Raw genomic sequence first — 24854 nt, forward strand, 5'->3', positions numbered from 1 at the left:
CATTCCAGTGTGTTTCCAGCCTCCACTCCTTCTGGACTTTCAGACGATCCCCAGTCAATGTCACCATCTCCAAGCTACATGTGGTCCTCCAGTGCTCCTCCTCGCTATTCCCCGCCGTATTTTCCTCCTTTTGAAAAGCCACCCCCTTATACACCGTAAAGAAAAAATGTGCTCTTGAAATAAGTGTGAACATTTTGTATTTATATTTTATTGGGGTGGGAGGGAGAGAACATTACAGACGACACTATCAGATACTGGATTCTGGTCATTCTTGCAAGACTTATGTAGAGGTTTAACAACTGTGTGTAGAGCAAGGATAATTTCATTGAAGCTTACTAGCGTCAGTGACTAGCGGGTGACCTAAATTCAGGCCTGTTTTACAATATGATTCACAGTAGTCCTTGATTTTTAAGAGGTGCTACCTGGTCAGACTATTGATCGCAGTCTGCCATGCTTCATCTTGAGCTGAGCAGTCACGTGGATAAATACGGAGTGGGGTTAGCCAGAACCAGTAGTTGCGCCAGCCTACTCTTTTGCTCTAAAGGTGAGGGTGCTTGCAAATCAGCTCGGATGTTAATTTTGTTTGGCCTTTTGCTTCCTACTGTCAGGACATTGCTGGGCTGTGGAATGTAGTTCACATCTTTCATTGCTTATGGTCCACGTCCTTATCAAAGGAAAATCCAAAGAAGAGCATGAGTTTCTTAAATCATAATACAAACAGATGGAAAAATAATTCTGTAGGATATGATGTCCTGTAGTAGTCCTACAACTGGAATAGAGCCTGCTGAAAGAGAGAGCTGCACTAGCCAGGCTGGCTTGTTTCAGGATGCATCATAAGGTAGGAGGTGTAATACTGAACAGAGTATTGTTAGCTCTGGTATGTGTAAATAATATAAAAATCACACAGTTTGGGTGATTGTGTATCAGCAATTGGATTGTAGATACCTCCGAAATAGAGAAAGATGCAGTTTTCTGTGTTCTGCTAAGAAAAAGCATCCGACACTGTCCACAAGTCATTTCAGCAAAACCATGTGTTTTCCTTCTTTTAGTTGGGAAATTTTTATAGACTGTTTTGAGCCAGCACCCTGTATAAGAACTTTTTTGATGGCTGTATTACAGGCTGCATGTAATGAATTTCCACTATTTGCTCTCAAGATGTAAGTCTCTTGTGGATAAAATTCAACACCACATAAATGATAGCCTAGGACAAAGTTGATTAGAATTTGCTGTTATTGTTGTGACTTTCTTTTAATCTTCAAATGATAATTGTGCTGATCTAGATTTCATGCAGGTTTTGCATGCGTCTTGCATAACAAAAAAGATCAACCTAATTAAGTGGCACAATGCTCCTTTAAAGTGTGGTTCTTGCCCAAGAAGTGATTTCATTTGGCAACTTCCTGTTCAGAACCACTCACTCTGAGCATTTCATCTGTTTACTTTGGGGATAAAAATAAGGTATCTGCTTTTTACTTGTTATACCGAAAAGGCTGGATTCTATTTCAGCTCCTGCACCTAAAGAAGTGTAAACTGTAAGGCTACACCCATTTACCACTCTGTCACCTCAATCCAGACAAAATGTCATGGAGAGCAAAATTCGGCTTGTAGAGGTTTATGCTGTTTCGTGAGCCACAACGAAAACAGTTGGACTTCAGATTGCAGCATCTTTCTACTTGCAACCTAAGCAAATGTGAGATGGTTTAAAAAAGGAAGATACATGTGGGACCCATGATGTCACGTTCAGAGTACAACCACACTTTAACGTGCTGCTTTTAATCCTACACGTTTGCAAAGCATTTTTAAACTCATTTCCCTGTCAGATACAAGTCCATCTAATCTCAAACTAAAAAGAGAATTGTTCAACCAGAAGCAAATGTAGAACTTCTATCTTGACAAGAAAATACTTCTTCTTAGAAAATGGTGGGAGGAGAAACACATGCAAGATACGCACTGGATTTAAAGCAGTAATGTATGCCGAACATGTTCCAGTAGACTTCCTTCCCCCGTTATATATGATTTAAAATACAGCTCCCATAAGTTTGGGCACCAGAAATAAATTAGCACACTAATACCCCTTCTGTTCTAAATTAACCTCACAGCTGTTCAACTCAATCACATCTTTAAGAGATTTTGCATGCAATTAAAAAAAAAAAGTGACAGCACCAGTGGTTCAACTCCCTATGAGAAGTATATTGCATAAATGTTTTTAAAAAATATTATTTTACTTCTAGAGCTTTGAAATAAAAGTTACAGTCCTAACCTCACCTGGAAAATAGTATACCATTTGTGCCTATCTCTATTAAATAGGGCTGCAAGGCATAGGGGATATATTGCAGGTCAGAACTAAGGCGCATTGCACGGTCATGAGGGGAGAAAAATAACTCAGTGCCAGAAAAAAGGATCTTTGGAAGCAAGTGTAACCTAAGCTAACCTAAGCAGAAAACCTAAGAAATTGTCAAAGCTCTTTTTTCCAAACCTTTGAGCTTTATATTAATTGTTATATGCTAGTATATTTAAGCAAAAGCTGCATTCCTGCTTTAAATTCATTATAAAAAGACAACTCAATATTAACATTAAAAAGCATCATTAGGATTTTCTGTTCAGCTATCTGTTTTCCTTCTGCTTCAACAGTATAAACACTGAACATACATGCAATATTATGCACTGTATCCATAATGTCTTATGAGAATGTAAAAATGACATGACTCGTATGTATCTTTTATTACTTCGCAAAAGTAAAATAAAACTCTGTGACTTTTTAAAAATGTTTACAAAGTTGCAGTTTACATTTTAGCAGCTTTTCTGAGTATTAGCATTGCAACCATTGCACTGACATTCCTTGTATGTAACTAGGAACTACAGAAAAAGCCAAGACAGCATTTGCTATTTTAGGGCCCAGAACTGCCAACCTTACTGGGCATGGTGCTTACTACCCTTAGGAGTCCCACTAAAAAGACTGAGCTCTTATTTTGTAAATTGTGTGTTGAAAGAACAAATGTATCCTACGCATTTTATAGCTGTAGTAACTACAATTCTGCAATCCTTATTCCTGAGTAGTTCCATTGATTTCAGGGGGGTTACACTTATAAGTGCTACCCAGGATGCGTAAGGCCCAGTGTAGTCACTGGACTTAAATCCTGCAGCCAGTCTGTATCCTCTGTAGCCTGCTACACACAGAGAAAGTCTGCTGAAGAACATTAAAATGGAAGGCTTTATTTAAAACAGAAGTGAATAATGTAATCAGTACAATATCCCATTCACTTATTTTTATATTAAGTTCAATAGATTATGCTGGGCTTGATCCTGCACCACTCATGTCAGTGGGAGTTTTGCTGTTGACCCCAGCAGGAGCAAGTCCAATCCCTATGTGAATGAGATGTTTTACTAATGTTCCTGATATTCTCTCCAAACTGTTTTTGACAAGTTTCTGAGTAGCTATGTTTTTCCTGGCAAATCCTTTCCCCACATCAGTTTTACTATGCTGATTAGCACTTACTCAAGCAAATAGTCCCATTGAGTTAATTGGGTCTACTCTGGTAAGTAAGTATTACTTATTAAGGGTTGCAGAATTAGACCCCATTTCAATAATAATTATTAGTCAACCAAAGTATCAATTATCTCAACACTATGGTTAAGAACTGCAGATGGAAAAATTCCAAACCATAACCAATTAGAGATTAACTTATTTGCAGCTTCATTAAATATGAAGTCGCTGCACCATGAGTTAACTAAAATACATCAGCTGGATGAGACAACCACAAGTATAAGTTTCTAGACCAGTGCAACCCAATTAGAAGTCAAGTAGAACACATACTGGCTCAAAATACTTTTAGATTGTGCAGTTTACAATATGCACCATTGTTCAACTCATTCAGCTTATTAAAAGAAACCTCTAAATTGCATAAATTTTTTTGAGAATTCACTGCTACCTTAAAAAGTCCTACAGGAGCCAATTATAAACATTAACTCATCGAAAGCTGTGTTTCTCAACCTTTTTGATCCCAGGAATTGGCTTGCTGCCTTCCTAAATTGTCAGGAAGACCTCAGGGGCGGGCGCTGGTCCACAAACCAGTTGCTGAGAAACACAAAATGTCTCAGAAAAGTGGATTGCCCTTGGGAAAAAAAAACATTCTGCACATCTCTAGAATTAAAACTTTTTATTTTTGCCATAGAAAGCTCTAAGAACTAATATCAAGTATTGGTTAATGAAAAGTAGAACACAACTTTAAAAACTATGTTAAGGAAAAGACTGTACAAGTATATACATTACAGTATTGGTAAAAATGAACAATGTTTCACACAGAACAGTTGATAGGTAACAGCTGTAGAACCCAATGTTCAATGTATAGAGTTGTCAGCTTTTGCATCTTTGTATAAGCTGCATGCCTTAGCAGTACAAAATAAATAAGCAACCTATCAATTTTGTTATCTCCATATTTGTTTTATTTATATATTGGAATGCTGTGGTATGAATTCCCATAGAAGCCACACAGTGAGGACTCCTAGCCATCATTATTACATTTTGTAGCAGATCAGAGTTAACTTTTATATTTGTAAAATGATTTTTAGGTTTGCTATGGGATCTCTGCTGAATGTTGTAATAATATTTATATAAATGCATTTTCAGATTCATTTAGTGTAAAGCCAATTTTTTTTCCAGAGCCAATTTCTTAATATTTACAAAATGTTTTGGATTAAGTCAAACCAGAAGGTAATGATAAAGATTTAAAAAACACAAAACAAAACCAAAACCCACCCTAAGTACAATAGCCAGAAATCTAAATATAAAAGTCTATTGCCCCATAAAGAGTTTAAAAGAAGGGATCTAACATGTTTCCAATCCAATAAATACTGGAAGTGAAGTTTAAAAAAAGTTTATTTTACATGACCTCTGGACTTTGGAGATTGAAGCTCACTTCCAAGGAAAACTGAAGACTGAGACACACATGCCGGCCCGAGTCTTCTGGCAAAACTACACCTTTTGAACCACCAATTTTCCAGTTTTTTTTCTAAAGAGACACCTTAGTAGGCACAGTTCAACTTAAGGTTTAAACCTTAGCAGCAGCAAATATTGATAGCCATTATTACTGGATATATATTCTGCAAGGCAAGCTTAATTCCAGATGTTTCACACTAGGTTAATTTACAATATACCCTCAATGTTTTTCATGACATGAGGCCATGAAGCTTTTATCTAGCACACAGTGAGGTAAGTCAGTACAACCTGTGCTATTATAGGCAATCAATATTTATTTCTTTGAAAGGATTATGTGTAACTGCTGAAATGCCATCTATGAAACTCAAACAACATTCAATCTATCACATTTTAAAATATTCCCGATGCCCAAAGAGCAATTTTTATCAACATCTACACAAAATCAACCTACTTTATGATTTGACAATGCACATAGTTTTGAATTAAATCCTAGTTCCTAATTTTAAAAGGGTAAATTTACAATATAAAAACATTTATACATATTGTATTCTTAGCCTAGAAAACAGAAGTGCTGCATACTATACCTAGTAGCTAAACAAATTCTCTTTTCCTCTTCCCATTATTACAAATACTGATTTCTGGTACCCGTTAATTATAGCTTTAATTATATTTGAACCATTTACCTTGAAATATAACTTATCTTTCTGGAAATTTAAGATTGAAGGGCATAAGGTGAAGAAATGTTGGTCTGAACATGAAATAAATGTTTTTTTTAAAAACATGAATATGAGAAGAAAAATCCTAAAGTGTGATTTCGGTAAGAGATTTAATGAAAGGTTACTGATAACTAACACTACGCACAACAATTCTTTTCAGTCCTCTATAAACCTCTGTTTAATTTTCATTTTACCATTTACAAAAATTCAACAAGTTACTAAATCAGAAATGCTAGACTATGTGACTGTGCTGATAGTACTGAAAGTAACCTAGCATTTCTTGTTCTAGTTGAACTTTTACTAAACTATTTTCCAAGTGCCTAAATATGTACCAATTGCATGGGAAAGGAAGGATATTATTAAAACTGAAAGTGAATATTGATATGCCTATGCCATGGAACCTATATAAACGCATTAAAAAAAAAAAAAAAAAAAAAACCAACTTGATTATTGATTTAGTCCTCCTGACAGCAACACTTCCCATTGGGAAAAGTTTTCAGTACTTCATTAAAAATCTAGCTAAACAGGCCTGTAAAATCTGTAGTAGTCTCAGCTACAGAGCTGAGGCATCATTTACATTACTTCTCCGTTTCAGGAAGCATATTCTGCAGTCTTCCGCTAGGAAAAGTATTATAAAAATGTTCAAAATATCTGATGAAAGCCTTTTGACAAAATGAACAAAACAGGAAAGCAGCAACTCATTCTAAATAATCATCATACTCTTTAATAATAAGAAGGTCTGACATTATTCCTCAGGATTTTAAAAACATGCTGCAAAACTCAATCTTTCTCTTCAATGTTCTTTTTTGTCGATATCGTAGCTTGATATTTTTTCCCATTGCAAAAAAGAATAAAATATAATGGTCCAGCCACTGAATACTCTGCTTACCGTACTGACAAATATAAATAAAGTGTGTTCAGTTCAGCCCAAACTGAACTTTTCTTATCAGTATGAACATTTTCACAAAGAGAATTGGTTCATTTTGACCAGAAAAACAAAACTAAGATGCTGGTTCAAAAATACACTGCTCCAAACAAATGGATCAGTTAGTTTGGACCCTTGCAGTAATACACTATTCAGAGTTAATGTATGAGCAGTGGGATTTTTTAAAATCATGTCATATCCAAGAGGCTACGCTGAACCTCTTATTGTGGTCTTGGTGTTAACATCTAAAGAGAATTCAGCATTAAAGTGCTAACATGAAAGAAAAAGTTTCTGTAATAAATGTTTCAAGGTATGGGAAAATACCCCAGTTATTTTAGAAGAAAAACAATGTTTCAAATTATTTAAGGAAACTGTACCTTGTCAAGCTATAACTTTCCTTTTTTTTTTTTTAAATGAAAATTAACGAACTAGAAAAAACACTGACAGCTCCTTGGAAATATCTTATTCTGTATTCAAGTAAACTTTCAGATGAATTGCTACTACAAATGACTTGCAGCTACAAATAATCCATCTAAATGCTACCCTTTGATGAGTTGGTAGAACAAGTAAACTTGGTTTCACTTTAACAATTTGTTTTACAATATTTTTAGCAGTTCATTTGAAACAGTTGCACCTTTTCTATACTGAAGCTTTTTCAGCACTTAAAGCATTTCAGTAAGACTCTGGTATTACAAACTCAAATTCAGTACTACCCTCTGATAGATTTTGTTTAAAAAGTGATTCACTTCCCTGCTGAATGAAAATATCATCCCAGGTCATTGGCTTGGTTGGAGGATTAGAAGTTGTTCCTTCAGCATCATCTTTTCCTGCACCAACACGATAAACAAGTCCATCCTCATTTATTACAGGTATACTGCTTGAACGATCAGTAATATATGCATATTGTCTGATCTGTAAAGACCTGCAAGGATGCAAACGATAAAGCTTGGTATCTCCAGAAGGGTCTTGACTATGAACTGATCTTATATGTGAAGCCATAACCTGATAATTGATGAAAGATTTCCCACATGTCAAACACTGGTACCTTCGCTCACCAGTGTGGTGAATTTCATGTTTTGTACGGTATTCTGCAAGAGGGAAAACTTTTTCACAGTATCGACATGGATACTTCTTCTCCCAGGAATGAACGTTAAAGTGTCTCCGCAAACTTGTCAGACACACATAGGATCTCTTGCATACAATACAAATGTAGTAGACCCTTCCATCCACTATGAGCTCATAGTGATCATCATGCTTTAGCTTCATGCGTTTTCTGTTTGCAGGATCATCACCAGATGTTCTCGGCATCTCGTCAAGTTTGACTTCTCCTTCATCTGGGTCATCTTTTACAGGAATTACTATGTCATATGTATCTTCACCAATATTTGCATAAACCTTACAACCTGTTGACAAGCCTTCTATTTCAGTAGCTGTATCTAAAGTTATGATCTTCTGACCTTCCATCACATGTTTTGATGCTATACCCGCAGAAGAATCCTTGTTGCTTCCAGTAAGAACATCTGAGATTTTTATTTTAAACTCTCCAGGTTTGGAAGATGGTTCCTGTGGAAAAGTAACAACCTGTTTTTTCTGTACACCTGATCCTTCAAATGCTGCTACTTTGGGGGGAGAAGACTGCTGAACCAAAGAACTGCTACTGACTGAACCTGGACTAGATGAGCTAATGATATCATCATCTTCCACATCTTCCTCCTCCTCCTCTTCCTCCTCCTCCTCAACAGCATTTGTTTCCATTTCAGCTAAAGACTCATTATTAGATGGCTGTTGATTCTCCCCAAGCAAATTAACTGTAGGAGACACGTGTTGTTGATGTGAGGAACTGACACTTAGTGATGAATTAAGTTGAGACTGATTTAGCAAAATGATGTTGGGGGTCAAATGCTTTGGAGTTGAGGAGTCAAGTGATTCAGCACTAGTTTGCGTTTGGTTTGAATTGGGTTGGTTGGCAGAGGAAGTGAGTTTTTGAGTTGCTGCAATACTATTTAGAGGGGGAGATCCACCAGTGCTACAGGACGTTTGGTCAGAAACCACAGCAGGATTTGGGCAAGGTTGGCTCTGTGCCACTGCACTGGTCTCTGGAGAACGCTCCTTCGCAGGCACAATTTCAGAGCAAAAGATGACATCATCATCATCATCATCTGAATCACTCACTGTAATTTTTGTAGTTTCATATTCTTCACCATGTAAGGAAAATGATTCTGTTATAACAGGCATCCCACCAATTACATGTTGACTCACATGTTTTGTTGGGGATATTTGTGTTTCAAGACTCTCTTGATCTGAGCTAGAAGGTAAAGTTTCTGAAGTACCATCCTGGATGCCACCAGATAGGCTTTTTACTTGTGACAGAGGTACACCCAGTTCTGCTATAAATTTAACTCCCAGTAATTGCCCTGATTTAATCAACTCATCAAGTAAGTCTGATCGAACTCGGATTATTTTTGAGCTATATATATAGTTGAGTATTTCTGCAAAAATCTCTGCTCTTATAAAGCTCAGTTCCACCACTTGCCCAGCAACTGAGAAAAGCTGGTGAAAATACGTGCTAGAAGCAGAAAGGACATTTCTGTGGGCTCGAAATTTCCGGTCCTCCACGATGACCGTAACATCACAAAAAAGTCCATGGTCACGTTGTTCATTCAAAGACTGGAGTAGCATTCCAGAGTACTGGGTGTCTGTTGCAGAAATCAGTTTTTTTCCCTCCATTCCTTCAGAAAGAGAAGTAAAAGGAACCGTGTTAGTTTACAGAATTTATAACATTTATAACAGCTGCAGTACAGAATCCTCCCATTCAGAATTTTTTGTTTTTCCCCTGCCCAAACTAAGTCTTATTAATGAGGCCTTGTCTACACCTAATATTTATACCAGCATAGCTATGTCAGTTGAAGGGGTGAAAAAACCACACCCCAACCAACATACCTATGTTGACAAAACCCCAGTGTAGGCACAGCTAATGTCATCTGGGGAGGTGGTGTTCCTACACTGGCAGAAAAACTCTGTCAGAGTATTCTGCCACTACATTAGAGAGCTACTCATAGCTACATGCCAGTATAGGTTTAGCAGCGCGGACAAAGTCTGATTCCCACTGGTAAACAGTCCATATACTGTATTGCTCGTAAGTTTCATGATTTCTGCTACTTGTTCTCCATAGCTGTAAATATATCCAAAGGTTTGTGTTCAATAAAATGAGAAACTCAACTGAGTAATAACCAACAAAGCGTTAGCTGGAGACACCATTAACTTAAGGTCAATGTCAGATCAACGTAATCAAGATTTAGGCTCTGTAAAGCTACAGTTTTTAAAAAAAAAATTAAAAATAGAAATATTTAAAAAACAAAAAAGTTTCACATGTAAATATAAGCAACCATGCAAAATTGTCCTGAGTTAATTACAAGCGCAGCTAACAAAATTATGCATGTGCTCTTTACCACAATGACTGATGCTAATAAAAAAGCTATGGATATTTTACTCCCTGTCCAAAAAAATACAAAAAACAAAACAAAAAATTTACTTGCCCCGTGGGAGCAGAAATTTGCAAGCCTACCCTGCCATGTTTGCAACCCAACTACTGCAGCATTATTCTAAGGAAGGAGAGCCAGAAAGTGAAATCAGCAGGTCTATTTTCATCTCCCAGTACAATGCAAAACCATCAGTACAGTGAAAAGGAAAGATTTTTTTAAATGATTTTATAAATTAAAAACACAGCTGGCAAGGAAACAAATTTAATGTCAATTTTTACCCTGACAGGTCCCTTTACATAGAGAGAATGTCATTTTAGACATGGGTTGGTAGCAACAGATGAAATATTAGATATTAATTACAAATGTCAAACTACTTAAAATGGGAGGTGACCAACTGTTTATCACTATAAAATGTTGATAATTACTGACCCCATATTAAGCAAATTTCATGTTCCTTCTTCACTGTAGGTCATTGCAGCCAATTACATAGGCATTTCTTTTTCAAAAGAATTAGCACAAGTACTGTAACTTTAGAATGCTACTTCTTTGGAGAAGAAAATGTAGGTATCAAACAACTTTACTTCAAAGCTACTAAATATAACTTGGCTTTCCAAAAATTACTTGGCTTGCAAGTAATATTGTAGCATTATCAGGACTATTATTATGACATCTTGTTTTTATTGCAAAAAGAAATATGAACTTTTTGGTTTAAAACCAATACTAATTAAATATCAATTATTTCCCTTTATGGTGTCAAGCAATTTCAAAAGAACACAAAAGATACTAACCCTTACAAATGGGTAAACTCTGAGCACCCTGCCAACAACCTCAGCCTCTTAATTGTGGGAATTCAAACACTTGTGTTTTAAATAAAAATCTCTACACGTCAATGGAGAGAAAGGTTCAGTTGCCTTCTGCCTGCTCAGAGGGCAATTTAAGCAACACAAACAGAAAGAATCACATACACTGTGGTTTGTCTGTCTAGATAGCTACTGAGGATCTGCAACAAGAATCAGCCCTGGGGAAGAACCAAGGGCTGCAACACAACCATTTTGAAAGAGGACTGGAGTGGGGGGGAACCCAGTAGGAAACAAACATGGGGGATTAGCCTATGTATCAATTGAAACCCCCTTTTCAACAGTCCCGTCAACAAATATTAACAATGCCTTGCCAGTAAGTCTTTATAATATAAAATAATCTTAAAATACAGGTGATGCAAGTATCATGGAGGAGAAGAAAGACTTCAAGGTTAAGGAGCAGATGATTAATACTGGAGCAGCTTGCTAGACCTCCACATGCAGGAGTGTGCATGTTTGATTGCATTGTTATGCCTTGCAGGAGTGGCAGCATGGGAGGACAGGACACAGAAGGAGATTAGTAAAACTCTCAGACAGGGTACTGCAGGTGTGTGAGCAAAGAGGGAGTGCAGAGGTTGCAGGCAGCAGCATGAAGAGGGCGAGGACAACAATACATGGTAATGGTGGCAGATGGGGGGGGAGGGTGGGAGCAGCTGCATGGGATGGGGTGGGGATTGTTGTGCCTGGAAGCAGTATAGGGAAATAAAAAGGCACCTCAAACTAGCAGATTGTGGAGGTGAACTGCTTTAGCTGGGAAGACGGACCTCTGTGAATATTAACTAGAAGATTAAACAGGGGGTTGAACTTTTGTTCCTTATAGCAAGACGGGTGGGAATGCTGTGTATAGAGGATTAAGGGGGACTTGTATTTATACAGGAACTGTAGAGGGGAGGTAGAGCATATAAGGAGAGCTGCACTGTTGTCACTTTTCAAAGGGGAAAGTGTGTACACTTTAATTACAGAAGACTAGAAGGCTGAGCTTGGGGAATTCTGGGTGCCATATTGTCGGACTAAGTATAGGGCTGGATACAGGAGAGCTGCTATGATACAAGGGGATTGAGAGTCTGAGGATTGTGGCTTCATTAGTGGGGCAATTTGAGGATGCATTTCCCCACAACCACTGTTCCAATATGCAACCCCATTTCTGACTTCAATATTACGCCTTGGGTAAGAGGGTTGGGCGTTAGATATTGGAGGCTGGATATCGCGGGTATAGGGAGTATGTGGGGAAGCTGGTAATTGAGGGAACTGTGCATGGGGTGTTTATATGAGGCTGTAGGCCAGCTATTGGGAGCCAGGTGAGATATTGTGAGGAGAGTATTGGAGGCTGGAAGTTTGGGTAGTAGGTACTAGACATGGGGTGTGTATAGGGCTGGGTAAGGAAGGGGCAATGAGCTGGGCTACTGGGGGGTTGGGTAGGGAGCGTATAGGGAGCTAGTTGGGGACATAATAGGGGGGATATTAGGGGCTGGGTAGGGAGGCGTGAGGTGGGATTTAGGTGGGACACAGAGCACTGGATGGGGTGGTGAGGTGGGTTCTAGGTGGAGGGCTGGGGGTGGGGCATGTGAGGCTGGGTAAGAACAGTAAGGTGGCATATGGGTGAGGGCAGACAGATGGGCTTTAGGTGGGGGCTGGGGAAAGGAAATGGGGGGGACGGGTGAGGACAGGGAGGTGGGATCTAGATGGGGCCTGGGGAGCTGGAGACTGGGGGAGGGCAGGGAGGTGAGATCTAGCTTGGACATGGGGGGCTGGAGCAGGCACATGAGGCTGGGTAAGAGCAATGAGTGGGGATCTGTGGGAGGGCTGGGAGGTGGGATCTAGGGAGGTGTGGGGGGCTGGGTAAGAGCAATGAGGTGGGAACTGTGGGGGCTGGGGGACATGCGAGCTGGGATCTGTGGGGGGCTGGGGCAGGCACATGAGGCTAGGTAAGAGTGGTGAGGGGGGGATCTGTGGGAGGCTGGGGGAGGGGAGGACAGGGAGGTGGGATCTGGGGGGGGGCTGGAAAGAGCCGTTAGATGGGATCTGTGAGGCGCTAGGGAACATGTGAGGGGCGATCTGGGGGAGGGCAGGGGCGTGGGATCTAGGCAGGCATAGGGGGCTGGGTAAGAGCGGGGGGGGGGGGCATCTGTGAGGGGGAAGGGCCGGGATCTAGGCGGGTGGGGGGGGCTGGGTAAGAGCGGTGAGGCGGGATCTGTGGGGGGCTGTGGTCGGTGGAAGCTGGGGGGCTGGGCAAGGGGGGGGTGAGGTGGGATCTGTGGGGCACTGGGAAGAGCAGTGAGGGGGTGATCTGTGGGGGACTAGGGGACATGTAAAGCTGGGTGAGGGGGGATCTATGGGGGGCTGGGTAAGTGGGGTGAGATGGGATCTGTGGGGCGCTGGGGTAGTGGAAGAAGGGGGGGCTAGGTCAGACACGTGGGGGGCCGGGCAAGAGGGGTGAGATGGGATCTGTGGGGGGCTGGGAAGAGCAGTGAGATGGGATCTGTGGGGGGCTGGGGGACATGTGAGGCTGGGTGAAGGGGGATCTGTGGGGGGCTGGGAAGAGCAGTGAGGGGGGATCTGTGGGGCAGGCACGTGGGGGGCCGGGTGAGATGGGATGAGGGGGCTGGGGCAGGCACGTGGGGGGCTGGGAAGAGCAGTGAGATGGGATCTGTGGGGGGGGCTGGGGGACATGTGAGGCTGGGTGAAGGGGGATCTGTGGGGGGCTGGGAAGAGCAGTGAGGGGGGATCTGTGGGGCAGGCACGTGGGGGGCCGGGTGAGGGGGGTGACATGGGATGAGGGGGCTGGGGCAGGCACGTGGGGGGCCGGGTGAGATGTGATGGGGGGGCTGGGGCAGGCACGTGGGGGGCTGGGAAGAGCAGTGAGATGGGATCTGGGGGGGGCTGGGGTAGGTGAAAGCGGGGGAGGGGGGCTGGGGCGCTTTCCGCCCGGGGCGGGGGGGGGCGGCTCTGGCTGCTCCTCTCCCGCCCCCCCGGCCTAGGGGACAGCGGGGGGGCCCGGGCCGGCCGAGCGGGGGGGGGGGGCGCGAGCCGCTGGCCGGGGGGAGGGGCAGAATCTGCCCACACAAAGCGGGGAGCCGCCGCCGCTTCCTGCTTCCTGCGAGGGGAGCGGAGCCGGAGCCGGAGCCGGAGCCGCCGCCGAGGAGAAGGGGCCGGCGGGCCCAGGCCGCGGCGTGGGGGAGGGTCCCGGGTACCTGCGCTCCGAGAGCCGCGCTCCTTCCGCCAGCAGACAACGGGCACCAGCTCGCCAGCAGCCGCCGCGGCCCCGCCCGCCGCCGCGCCACCCCCGCCACGCGGCCGCCAGGGGGCGCTGCCCCGCCGGCCGCCGCCGCGCTCCCTGCCCGCCCCGAGCGCGCTCGGCTCCCTTCGGAGCGCGCCCCCAGCGCCCTCGGCCCCGCTCGGCTGCTCCCGGAGCGCCCGCGCCTCGGGGGCGGGCCGGGCTCGGCGCGGGGGAGCGCGGCCCTGGGCCGGGCCTTGACGTGCCCGGCCTGGCTGGGCCGCGGCGCGGATGCCAGGGCGTCGCTCGCACGTGGGCCGCCCCCAGCCCTGCTCGTTGGGGCAGCGCCCGCCAGGGCCTGCTGGCGCCGGGCCCTGCCCTGGCGGGACCAGCTCGCCGGAGTGGGAAATCGGGACTTTTTTCGGGGGGGCGGTATTGCCTACATAAGACAAAGCCCCTCATATTGGGCTGTCTGGTCACCCCACCAGCAAGGGTGCGGCTCTGCTGCTGGTAACCCTGTACGGAGGCCTCGGATGGGGCTTTGTGCCCCTGGGAGCCACAGCCCCATCAGGAATAGCGTGGCCGCCGGGGCCTTATCTTAAGGGACTGTCCTTCATTTCATTGACTGGTGTCTTAGGGGTGACCCTAGGGTTGCCAACCCTCCAGGAGTGGCCTGGCATCTCTGAGAATTAAAGATTAATCCTTAATTGAAAAGAACAGGAGGACTTGTGGCACCTTAGAGACTAACCAATTCATTTGAGTGTAAGCTTTCGTGAGCTACAGCTCACTTCGTCAGATGCATTGAGCTGTAGCTCAGGAAAGCTTATGCTCAAATAAATTGGTTAGTCTCTAAGGTGCCACAAGTACTCCTGTTCTTTCTACTGAAAATGTTAGTCACCTAAATAGGTTTTATCAACAAATGAAGGAGTTTTAAACAGTCTGATAAAAATCCATTCCCCTCTTAGCTCTACTGTCACTTTGTAATCTCTGGTGACATCACCATTACTAACTCCTCAATATCACAGTCTTTCATCTTCAACAGAACCTGCTAAAGTCAAAACCCAACAAGCCCATTTTCTTTTTAAATAACTTCAGGTCTTTATACATCATAAAGAAGCAATGGGGCAATAGCCTCAGCGTTTTCCCTTTGCAGGCCATCTTCTAATGGAAAGGCTAGAACACCTGGAGATGTCTTCTTGCGATGAAGAAACATTTTGTCTTGGCCGAACAGAGCGATGGATGGGACCAAGTGATGAGATTCACCATTGCCCTGTACTTTGTGTGGTCACGTACCTGCTTTGCAATGTGGGAATGACTACAAGAGATGCAGTGCAATGGTTAACTGGGCGTTCTCAGTTTACATTATTTAGAGACTATAACTTATCCTGTGAAGAATCAGTGATTTTGTGGTGAGCTAATCCTCCTAGAGGCTTGAACTAACACTTTAAAACCTCAGATAGTGATGAGCCACAGTGTTAGAACACTGAAGACGTGAGAAGTAATTCTTCCATTTTACTGTGCACTGATAAGGCCTCAACTGGAGTATTGTGTCCAGTTCTGAGTGCCACGTTTCAGGAAAGATATGGACAAATTGCAGAAAGTCCAGAGGAAAGTAACAAAAATGATTAAAGGTTTACAAAACATGACCTTTGAGGAAAGACTGAAAAAATTGGGTTTGTTTAGTCTGGAGAAGAGAAGACTGAGGCGGACATGATAAGTTTTCAAATACATGAAAGATTGCTCCAAGGAGGAGGGTGAAAAATTGTTCTTAACCTCTGAGGATAGGAAAAGAAGCAATGGGCTTAAATTGCACCACGGGAAGTTTAGGTTGGACATTAGGAAAAACTTCTTAACTGTCGAGGCAGTTAAGCACTGGAACAAACTGCCGAGGGAGGTTGTGGCGTCTCCATCATTGGAGGTTTTTAAGACCAGGTTAGACAAACACCTGTCAGGAATGGTCTAGTTGTTACTTAGTTCTGCCTTGAGAGTAGGGGACTGGACTACAGGATCTATTGAGGGCCCTTCCAGTCCTACACTTCTATGCATTCTTCCGCATCCTGGAAACCCTGCTGGAGTTGGTATGCACACTCCTAACACAAAAACTAGGCAAGGGGAGTTGTTAATACTTTCAGGCAGAAATCAAGCAAGGACAATTATAGCCCCAGAGATTTCAGAAAGTTCTAAGCATGTTAAAACAGAGTGAAAATGGAAACTATTTGATTCTAACCACTTCCCCAACAAATTGTCTCTAATCTTCCTGTGTAAGCCTGCTGAGAAAGTGCTCATAGACCAGCTACAGCAGCAGCAGCTTATCTCCCACAACTTCTCAGTTACTGTCCTGATTGCAGACCAGAGATGTTACTGTTTGCACTGATCTAATGGCTATAGACCCATACCAGTAGCGGGTCAAATCTTTGAAAGGTCCCGAGTGAAAGCAAAATACAAAACTGTATGTAGTACAGACATGGGTGCGCTAAAAGGCATAACAGCAAGTCTGGTTGTGTCTGACAAAGTCATTCCTCACGGCTAGACCTATGCGGTAAGTTCTGCAGAGAGCCAGCCTAGAGCAAGCTGGGTTGAGTTGTGCCTCTCTCTTTTAGGAAGAGCCTGTTTAGTCTCTCTCTGGTTTGGGGTTCTTGTCTGTTACCATTCTGAATACTAAGAAATAAAGTCAAGTGTTATGTTGCAACCTTGCAGCAAGAGTATTTTATGTTTTTATCTAATTTCTCTTTGTAGGTCGTAACCATAGCACTAAGCACCCTGATGCCCTATGACTATTATTTATTTTTATTATTTGCATTACAGTAGCACCTAGAAGCCAGATGCTGTACAAACATAGCTACTTTCAGCTCATCTCAAGATCTGACCTATTGGTAAAAACAATGAGGCGTCCTTGTGGCACTTTAGAGACTAACAAATTTATTTGGGCATAAGCTTTCGTGGGCTAAAACCCACTTCATCAGATGCATCAGGAGTGGAACATACAGTAGGGAGGTATAAATACACAGCATATGAAAAGATGGGAGTTGCCTTACCAAGTGGGGGGTCAGCACTAATAAGCCAATTCAATTTCAGTTGGAAGTAGGCAATTCTCGAGTTGACAAGAAGGAGTGGAAATCACTTTTGTAGTGTTCGTGAGGCCAATGTAAATGAGGTGGCCCATTTCAAACAGTTGACATGAAGGTATGAGTATTTAGCAAGGGGAACCTATTGGTAGCTATACTCGTGGCCTTCAATACTGTTATGAGGTGCCACTGCTTCATCTCTGACATCTAACAGGTGTCGAAGGAACTGTGCTAATAATGGCTTTCCACTCAGACCCTCAAGAATTGTGATGGGCAGCTTCTCTTCAGCCAGAGGGTCCTCACCCATACAGTCATGCAGAGCTCACTGGTGTGACCTCTTTTGCACAACTTATATAAGATTACTGGGGGAGACTGTAAGCTGCTATGGGCATCGACACGCTGACAAAACACTTACTAAACTGTGTCTCTGCTGTCTTAGTGGCTAAAAGGGATAAAGAGAACTGGATAAAAATTAGCTGGCTTAAGCTGAATCCAGGAAAGATGAAGGTGACGAGGGGGATCAGGAGAAGCATTTTGAGGATCCCGGAGGAACTATGATTTTGCCATCAGTACAGGATGCTTGCTCTCCAGTTAAGTGAGGCACAACCTCAGAGTCCCTCTGGACTCATCATTGTTCAGAGACATCCAGATAGTAGCAGGGGCTAAATATGTTTTATCCATCTTCGGTTGCCCAAGAGGCTGTGCCTTTTCCTCTCAGATGTGGATTTTGCCACAAAGATCCTGGCTTTTGTTGTTATCTAAAGACTGAAAAATGCAATATAAAATCAAATGTTGTTCCATGAAATTCACAGTGGGCCAAGGTAGTCATTGGCATACATAAGTGCAACTCCACCACTGCATGCACCAGTGGTAAACTGGATCCTGCCTGGCAGGTGAAATTGTCTGGAATATGTGTGTTGACAGTCCCTATGTTTGTTTATCTGATGACAGAGTGTTCTGTGTGGAGGGCACTCAACTCAGAAATTTGCTTCCTCAGGTTGGTGTGACAGAGCAGTTGTGTTATTTGTTTACTCAGGCAGTTCTTGAGAGTGGGTTGAGTGAGGAGGGTCTTGATTTGGGGGTGTTCTGGGCCAAGGTGTTCGAAGCACCGCAGGCCGGCAGAGGTACTCTGGAAAACGAGACCCACACGCAGCTAAGCAGCGAGTTATTGGCTTTATTGAAGGTTAGTGACACACCCGCAACGGGGACTCCAAGCGTTGCTGTCACGGAGGCGGAGAACCCAGCACACCGGAGCTTTGCCTGGGACGGAGTCTGACGAAGGGGTAAACAGCGAGCCCTAATAAGCAGTACATAAACTTATCTCATGAATATATAATAAGGTACTTCCCAACAGGGGCTTTCCGTGACCTGCACAGGGCCCTGCAGGGCAGATAGAACGGGCCGAAACCAGTTAGAGTTGGTTCTCCATGTCCTACAGCGACCGGGCGGCCTCGAGAAAGTGGAAGTTCCCTAGCTAGGCCGTAACAAAGTCTTCCGCAGTCCCTTACAGCGGGGGTGGGGGGGAAGAGTTCTTTTAGGATTATCCTTGATGTGTTGTCAGTTTAGATGTATGTTTTTGTCGTTCACATTTTTATTGTCAATGATAGCAACACGGGAACTATATACATCAACAAAAAACTATACTGGACCCAATTAACCTGTCCTATCTGTAACCCTGATGTCTTAACAGAGTTAATGATAAAGTGGGGAAAAAACAGCCTCCTTCTTAGCATCTACCTTAAAATGGTGCTTTTCATTCAGTTTTCTCTCTGTGAAAGATTCTTCTGATTTACTTATTACATGACAGGATTACTTTAAGTATACTCACCATTGCTTTCTTGTCAAAAGAACAACTGATGGTCAAAACCAAATCATTTTCCTGCCTTTCAGCTTTCTCCCTTAATGAGATAATCTCTTTTCTTTCGCACCTGTTTTCAGTGGTAAGCCTTAACAGCCAACATTTCAAAAATAAAATGGTCACTGATTTGGGTGGGCCTGTTTTTGGGAGCCCTACTTGAGCTGCCTGGACCAGATCCTCAAAGATATTAGACACCTAACTCCCACTGAAATCAGTAGGAGTTAGGCAACTAAATACCTTTGAGGAGCTTGCCCCCTTGGGCCTCAATTTCAAAAAGTGCTGAGCACCCAGAGCTCCTGAAAATTAGGTTCCAGTTGTTAGGCACCAAAAATCACTGGCCAGTCTAAAAAAAATGGAGATCTAAATCTATTGTCTAGCTCTGAAATCAGTTTTTCTTCCAAGCCAGCATCATTTTCTCCTTTTTCAAGTTGTGCAGAAGGTTTATTGTGATACCTTCTGATTTCACACTGTGAAGTCTGCATCAGAGAAGCACTAGCTGCCTCTCTGATCCTCTTTATAATTAGGGCCCTATCAAATTCATCGTCCATTTTGGTCAATTTCATGGTCACAGGATTTTAAAAACTGTACATTTCATTATTTCAGATATTTAAATCTGAAATTTCAGTGTCGTAACTCTAGGGGTCCTGACCTAAAAGGGAGTTTGGTGGGGGTTGCAATGTTATTGTAGGGAGGTTGCAGTATTGCCCCCCCCCCCACTTCCGCACTGCTGCTGGCAGCGGCGCTGTCTTCAGAGCTGGGCAGCCGGAGAGCGGTGGCTGCTGACTGTGAGCCCAGCTCTGAAAACAGCGCCACCACCAGCAGTAGCGCAGAAGTAAGTATGGTATTGCTACCCTTACTTCTGTGCTGCTGCTTTCAGAGCTGGGCCCTCGGCCGGCAACTGCCAGTCTCTGACCACCCAGCTTGGAGGGCAGCAGCACAGAAGTAAGGGTGGCTTGGTATGGTCTTGCCACCCTTACTTCTGTGCTTCTGCTGGCAAGGCGCTGCCTTCAGAGCTGGGCACCTGGCCAGCAGTTGCTGTTCTCTGGCCACCCTGTTCTGAAGGCAGTGCAGAATTACCACAATAACCTTGTGACTCTCCCTTTTGGGCCAGGACCCCCAGTTTGAGAAACGCTGGTCTCCTCTGTGAAATCTGTATAGTATAGGGCAAAAGTACACAAAAGACCAGATTTCATGGAAGAGACCAGATTTCACGGTCCATGATGCATTTTTCATGACTGTGAATTTGGTAGGACCCTATTTATAATCTTGCCACGGTTGGGACAGAGACTCTGAAGCTCTTGCCATCTGGAAAAGCTTTAATATATCTATCCACCTCACCCATTCACCATCTGTTTGCAGAGTTCCAAATTAGAAAGGTCTCGCTCTTTTTTTCTCGCCTACGTCTCTTAATCTTGCTTTTCCACCATTATTTTTTATTTAAATCTAAAAAGCATTTTGGGATGTAGTTCATATATGAAGAACCACATAAAGGAAAGTAGTACTATAGTGCATTAGATGAACCATAGGTATTAGATCCTGTGCACAATTTTGTTAGGGTATTTGATGGGGAAGAACAGTCTTGGGTCAAAAGTACAGTCCTAGGAGTCAGATGGTATTGTTGGAATTGAAAAGAAAAATGTTAAATACACCGGAACAGCTAGTTTATATGTAAATTAAATGATCCAGCTGAAAGTATTTTTTATCTTGGGAAGAGAGGCTGAAAGTGTGATTGTAAAGTACAAATTCAAGGAATCAATTTATAAGTTGTTGCAGGAAAAAGAAATAATAGTTACAGTTCAGCAATACACGGGAAGTTTGAAATTAAACCATCTTAAGAGTAGTTTTCTTTTTCAAAAAAACCTGTTCAAGGCAGAAATACTGTGGGACAGAGAGCTTTTTTTAAAGACTTAATTCTGGGAGACGGGGGGAAATCTTCAGTCATGATAAAGATTTATACTTAATTTATTTTAAAAGAATACATAAAATTTGATAAACAGGCACTAAATAACAGAACCAACCTTTCATGAACATGTCAGGAGCCAGAAATACCTACACTGAATATCTAGGTTGAATTTTCAGTAACAATTAAAATATGAGTCATTTTAGCCTGGACTACCTCTAGGGACAGAAATGATATTCTATACAAAGGGCAATATTTTGATGCTGGAAACACTGCTGATGGCAGAAGGACTGTAAAGCACTAATTTCCATGTCTATTTTTTGTTTTGCATTGCAGTATTTTATGTGTTGGTTGGCTTTTAATATGGTTATAAAGCCTGATTCAATTCCCATGAAAGTCTGTGGAAGACTTTCTGTTAACAGGCCCACATGCTGTTTTACAACTATTAACTAATTAATGCACAGAAGACTCCTGAGAGGTAGGTGAGTATTTTAATCACCATTTTACCAACAGAAAAACTAAAGGAGAGATTCATGGTCTTAGTTTTAGAGGTGATGAGCAACCCCAGCTGCCTTCAGTGCAACTGAAAGCTGAGTGACTTCACTGGGGGCAGGAGGTGCTCAACTGATTTGAAATTCTGACCTCAAGTTAGTCTAGTTCCACAGACAGATTGTGTCAGAGCTGGGATTAGAACTCAGGCTCACTGACCTGTACTCAATTCACCTCTCTCCTCCCACTCTCAGTATTAGAATGAAAGTTGTTTGCTTCCACACTTGCTGTGCTAACTTGGGCAGTGCTTCCACTACATTATTTCAGGGTCTTCCACTCTGACTGCCTTCAGCTTCCTGGTACCACTGAGCCTTACCTCATGAAGTCCAGGTTCAGCAGACAACAGTGCAGCTGGGTTAGATTTTCCCTGGACTCATTCAGTGAGCCCTACCACTAACATACGTAGTATCCTTTTAAAAAAAAGTATCTTTATCTAATTTCACTAGAGATTACTCAAAAGCATAAGGCAAGTGATGTCCTCTGATGTTGTCACTGTCATGATCCCCACAGTACTTACGGCAATGGAAGAGGTATCGCAACCTAACTGCATAGAGACATAATATAAGAATACAATGCATTGTGCAGCTCTCTAGTAACTCTCTTTGTACAAGCACGTCTCATGTAAGGCTGTATGTTTACCAATTTCAATATACAATTTGAACAGATTTCTTGCTGCTTCCAGATGCTGCTCATACCACACATTATAGATCTGGTAACTGGAATGGCTGTCCATCTATAAACAAAATTCAGATATATCCTTCTATTTGATTTGATTTTGGCCTACATAAGATGGCATAGGCCTTACAGTACGGGATAATATTATGAAATGCTTCTTTGGGTATTTATGGCAAGCTGACTTGATGTCAGGACAATATTATACTGTACTTCCCCACGCAAAAGAAAAACTGTTACCTCCAAACGGGCTTTTTTTTTTTTTTTATTAAAGAAAACATCCTTGATAAAGATTTCCTCCCCTGGCACCCATCCTAGAAAGCAAAGGGCTGTTTACTTTTATTACATAACTTTCATAACTCTCTGGATTATTACCGTGTTGCTTATTATGATTCTAAGGTGCACCTGTTGTTTAAGGATTTTTTTTAAAAAAGTTAAAAAGAACATGTTTTCCATCCAAACACTAAGTCTCATATTCTAAGGACTAATGAAAACATAATGGTTTTTTTTTTCTTTGTTTTTCATGTTTGTTTATTCCTTCAGTGCTGATGAAATGTTCTACATGGACAGACTGATGCCCTTTATTTATCCAAATAATATTTACAACACTGATAACAGCAATGCCAGTGTCCCTGCTCTCAACCCTGTGCTGGAAAGACCAGTTTTAGAGTGCCAGTGAAAATCAGTTTCCACAACCCACTAAAAACTTGGTCCCACATTGTGGAGATCTTATTCACATTGGTGAGCAGTCACTCACGTGATAATCACACTGAAGCTAATGGCACTACTACTGTAAGTAACTGTTCACCAACAAGAGTAAAGCCTTTCTGCTGTAAATGCCAACAATATTATTAATGTAAACTGAGATACTGTTTTTGTAGACCCGTCCCTTGAGAACTGGATCAAAGCCACCATAACAACCATCAGATGGAAATAGTTTTTAGTTTCTACCAACTAGGGTTTGACTCATAGTGTTGACCTATATGTGAAAGACTCCATACCACTTATATATGCCCTCAGCCATCCAGCCCCTGAAGTCAAGTTTTCAAACATGAGCACTTTTAAAAAATTACATTTGTTATTTAAAGCACCTACTTTTTAATAACCTTCTATCCATATATTTTTACCACAATGCATCTTAGTCCACTGCAAGCAAATGGAAGCAGATAGCAAATTGCAGATTCTCTCTCTCCCCTATATCCACTTACAGAGAGGGGTTTTGTGGCACCAGTTCTTTGGTTGGGGGAGAGGATTGTTTGGTGTGTGTGGGGGGGGGGGGTTAACTGTTGCAGGAAAACTAAGGGGAAAATGTTGGATCATGCACTTACACATGAAAGCAGGAAGAGTCTGTCATTCTAATTTCTTGGGGAAGGGAATTCCAGAACCATGAGCTGTCCACTGAAAAAGTGCTGTTTCTACTCATTCTAAATATTGTCCTTGTTGTGGACAGCTCCATCATTCCTGAGAAGTGCAAGTGTCATGGATGTTAATTCAGGCAGATGAGACACATCCCATTTGAAGAGAGAACTTTGGAGATTAGTACTGTGACTTTGAAGTGTCTATCTGGCATTCAAAGCTTAGTCTGCGTAGTTGCTGACAGCACGAGATTGCAGAGATGCACATCTGCCTTTTGATGTTGGCCAATAATATGGGCTGCTCTATTGTGAGGCTTTTCCAGAACTTGCATACTCATTCCCATGTAGAGGGCACTGTAATTATCAAGAGTAGGCACAATAGAGCATGGATCAGTGAGGCAAAGTCTTTTTATGACAGTACTTTTATTTCACTCAAACCCACTATTCATCCCTTTGACTGAAGCACTGTGAGCAGCTTGCCAGGTTATCACTGTGCGTCTCAGAGCTTGCACAGGACGGGGTGCCGATGACAATGCCAACACACAGGTTTTGGCTGCAGTTACTCCTGTTCTCTTTGTGCACTTCCATCTCCGGCAGGCTTCTGGCTCCTCCTTATTTAATGGCACCTTTGTAGAGCCCCTGATTACATGACCCAGTGACACTTCACGGCAGCAATGGAAGCGGAGGGAACTAGGGGTTGGGTTGGGATCCAGAGACCTCTCGCTGCTGCTTGGCTGCCTCAAGTAGGGACTAAAAGCTGCTACCATCTGATGGCTGGGCTGTGAGCTGCGCCAGTGCAGATACTGGCCCCAGGCCGGTTCCCTGGTGGGGAATCAGGCTCATCACTGCGGGCAGGGTCACTGGCTCTTGCTCCTCCACAGGGGCTCAGGCCCGCCCCCTCCCCGGAACCGGGGGGACCCCATCCCCAGCAGGGGGCGGGGTGTGGTGGGTGGGGGTGTTGAGCTCCCGTCCTGCTCCCTCGCCAGAGGTCGGGCTGTTTCCCCCGCACCCGCGTGGGGGGCGGCGGGGGGGTCGCTCCTGTGCCCTCCCACCTCGGCTCCCGCGCGTGGGGGGCCAGGCTGCCCGGCTGCCAGATGGGGCCCGCGGGGCGCTGCCCTGGCTGCGCTCCTCCCCTCGTTCCCCGCACCGCGTCCGTCTCCTTACCTGGCCCTTCGGCCCCCTGCCCCTTCTCGTGCATCCCGCAAAGACGTCTGGCCGCTCGCCCGCAACGAAACCTGGCCTAGGAACCAAACCACACAGCCTCGTTGCAGTGCGGTGAGCTAGTGTGTGTGCACTCGGATGTTCGTTTCCTCTTGGCACGAGTACCG

General features: G+C 43.3%; 2 protein-coding genes across 7 annotated transcripts in view; one reads left to right on the forward strand and one right to left on the reverse strand.

The window, feature by feature from the left end:
* Positions 1-6062, forward strand: part of TMEM255A (transmembrane protein 255A) — a 54788-nt gene extending 48726 nt beyond the window's left edge. For 2 of the 3 annotated variants that reach the window (XM_074962553.1, XM_074962554.1), the window contains one exon: positions 1-6062. In XM_074962553.1, the coding sequence (XP_074818654.1) occupies positions 1-159 (159 nt within the window). In that variant the 3' untranslated portion in view covers positions 160-6062. The other variant, XM_074962552.1, reaches the window with a different exon arrangement.
* On the reverse strand, positions 4143-24830 carry ZBTB33 (zinc finger and BTB domain containing 33). 4 transcript variants are annotated; one of them, XM_074962540.1, is made up of 2 exons: positions 24691-24830; positions 4143-9303 (listed from the first exon to the last, which is right to left on the reverse strand). In XM_074962540.1, the coding sequence occupies exons 1-2, from the start codon at positions 24722-24724 to the stop codon at positions 7247-7249; spliced, it is 2091 nt and encodes a 696-aa protein (XP_074818641.1). In that variant the 5' UTR covers positions 24725-24830; the 3' UTR covers positions 4143-7246. The 4 variants fall into 4 exon arrangements, 2 of the variants coding, with proteins under 2 accessions (XP_074818641.1, XP_074818642.1); XM_074962541.1 differs by lacking the exon at positions 24691-24830 and adding an exon at positions 14105-14186; XR_012640794.1 differs by lacking the exon at positions 4143-9303 and adding an exon at positions 18708-24348 and having other exon boundaries at positions 24691-24794.
* Between the last annotated feature and the right edge of the window lie 24 nt (positions 24831-24854).

This window comes from Natator depressus, chromosome 9 (assembly GCF_965152275.1).
Source record: "Natator depressus isolate rNatDep1 chromosome 9, rNatDep2.hap1, whole genome shotgun sequence".
NCBI lineage: Eukaryota > Metazoa > Chordata > Testudines > Cheloniidae > Natator > Natator depressus.

Coding starts and splice junctions, on each gene's coding strand:
- ZBTB33 (XM_074962540.1), bottom strand. CDS start 24,724: ATGCACGAGAAGGGGCAGGGGGCCGAAGGGCCAG. Junction 9,304..24,690: donor GCAGGGGGCCGAAGGGCCAG/GTAAGGAGACGG, acceptor CTCTTTCTGAAG/GAATGGAGGGAAAAAAACTG.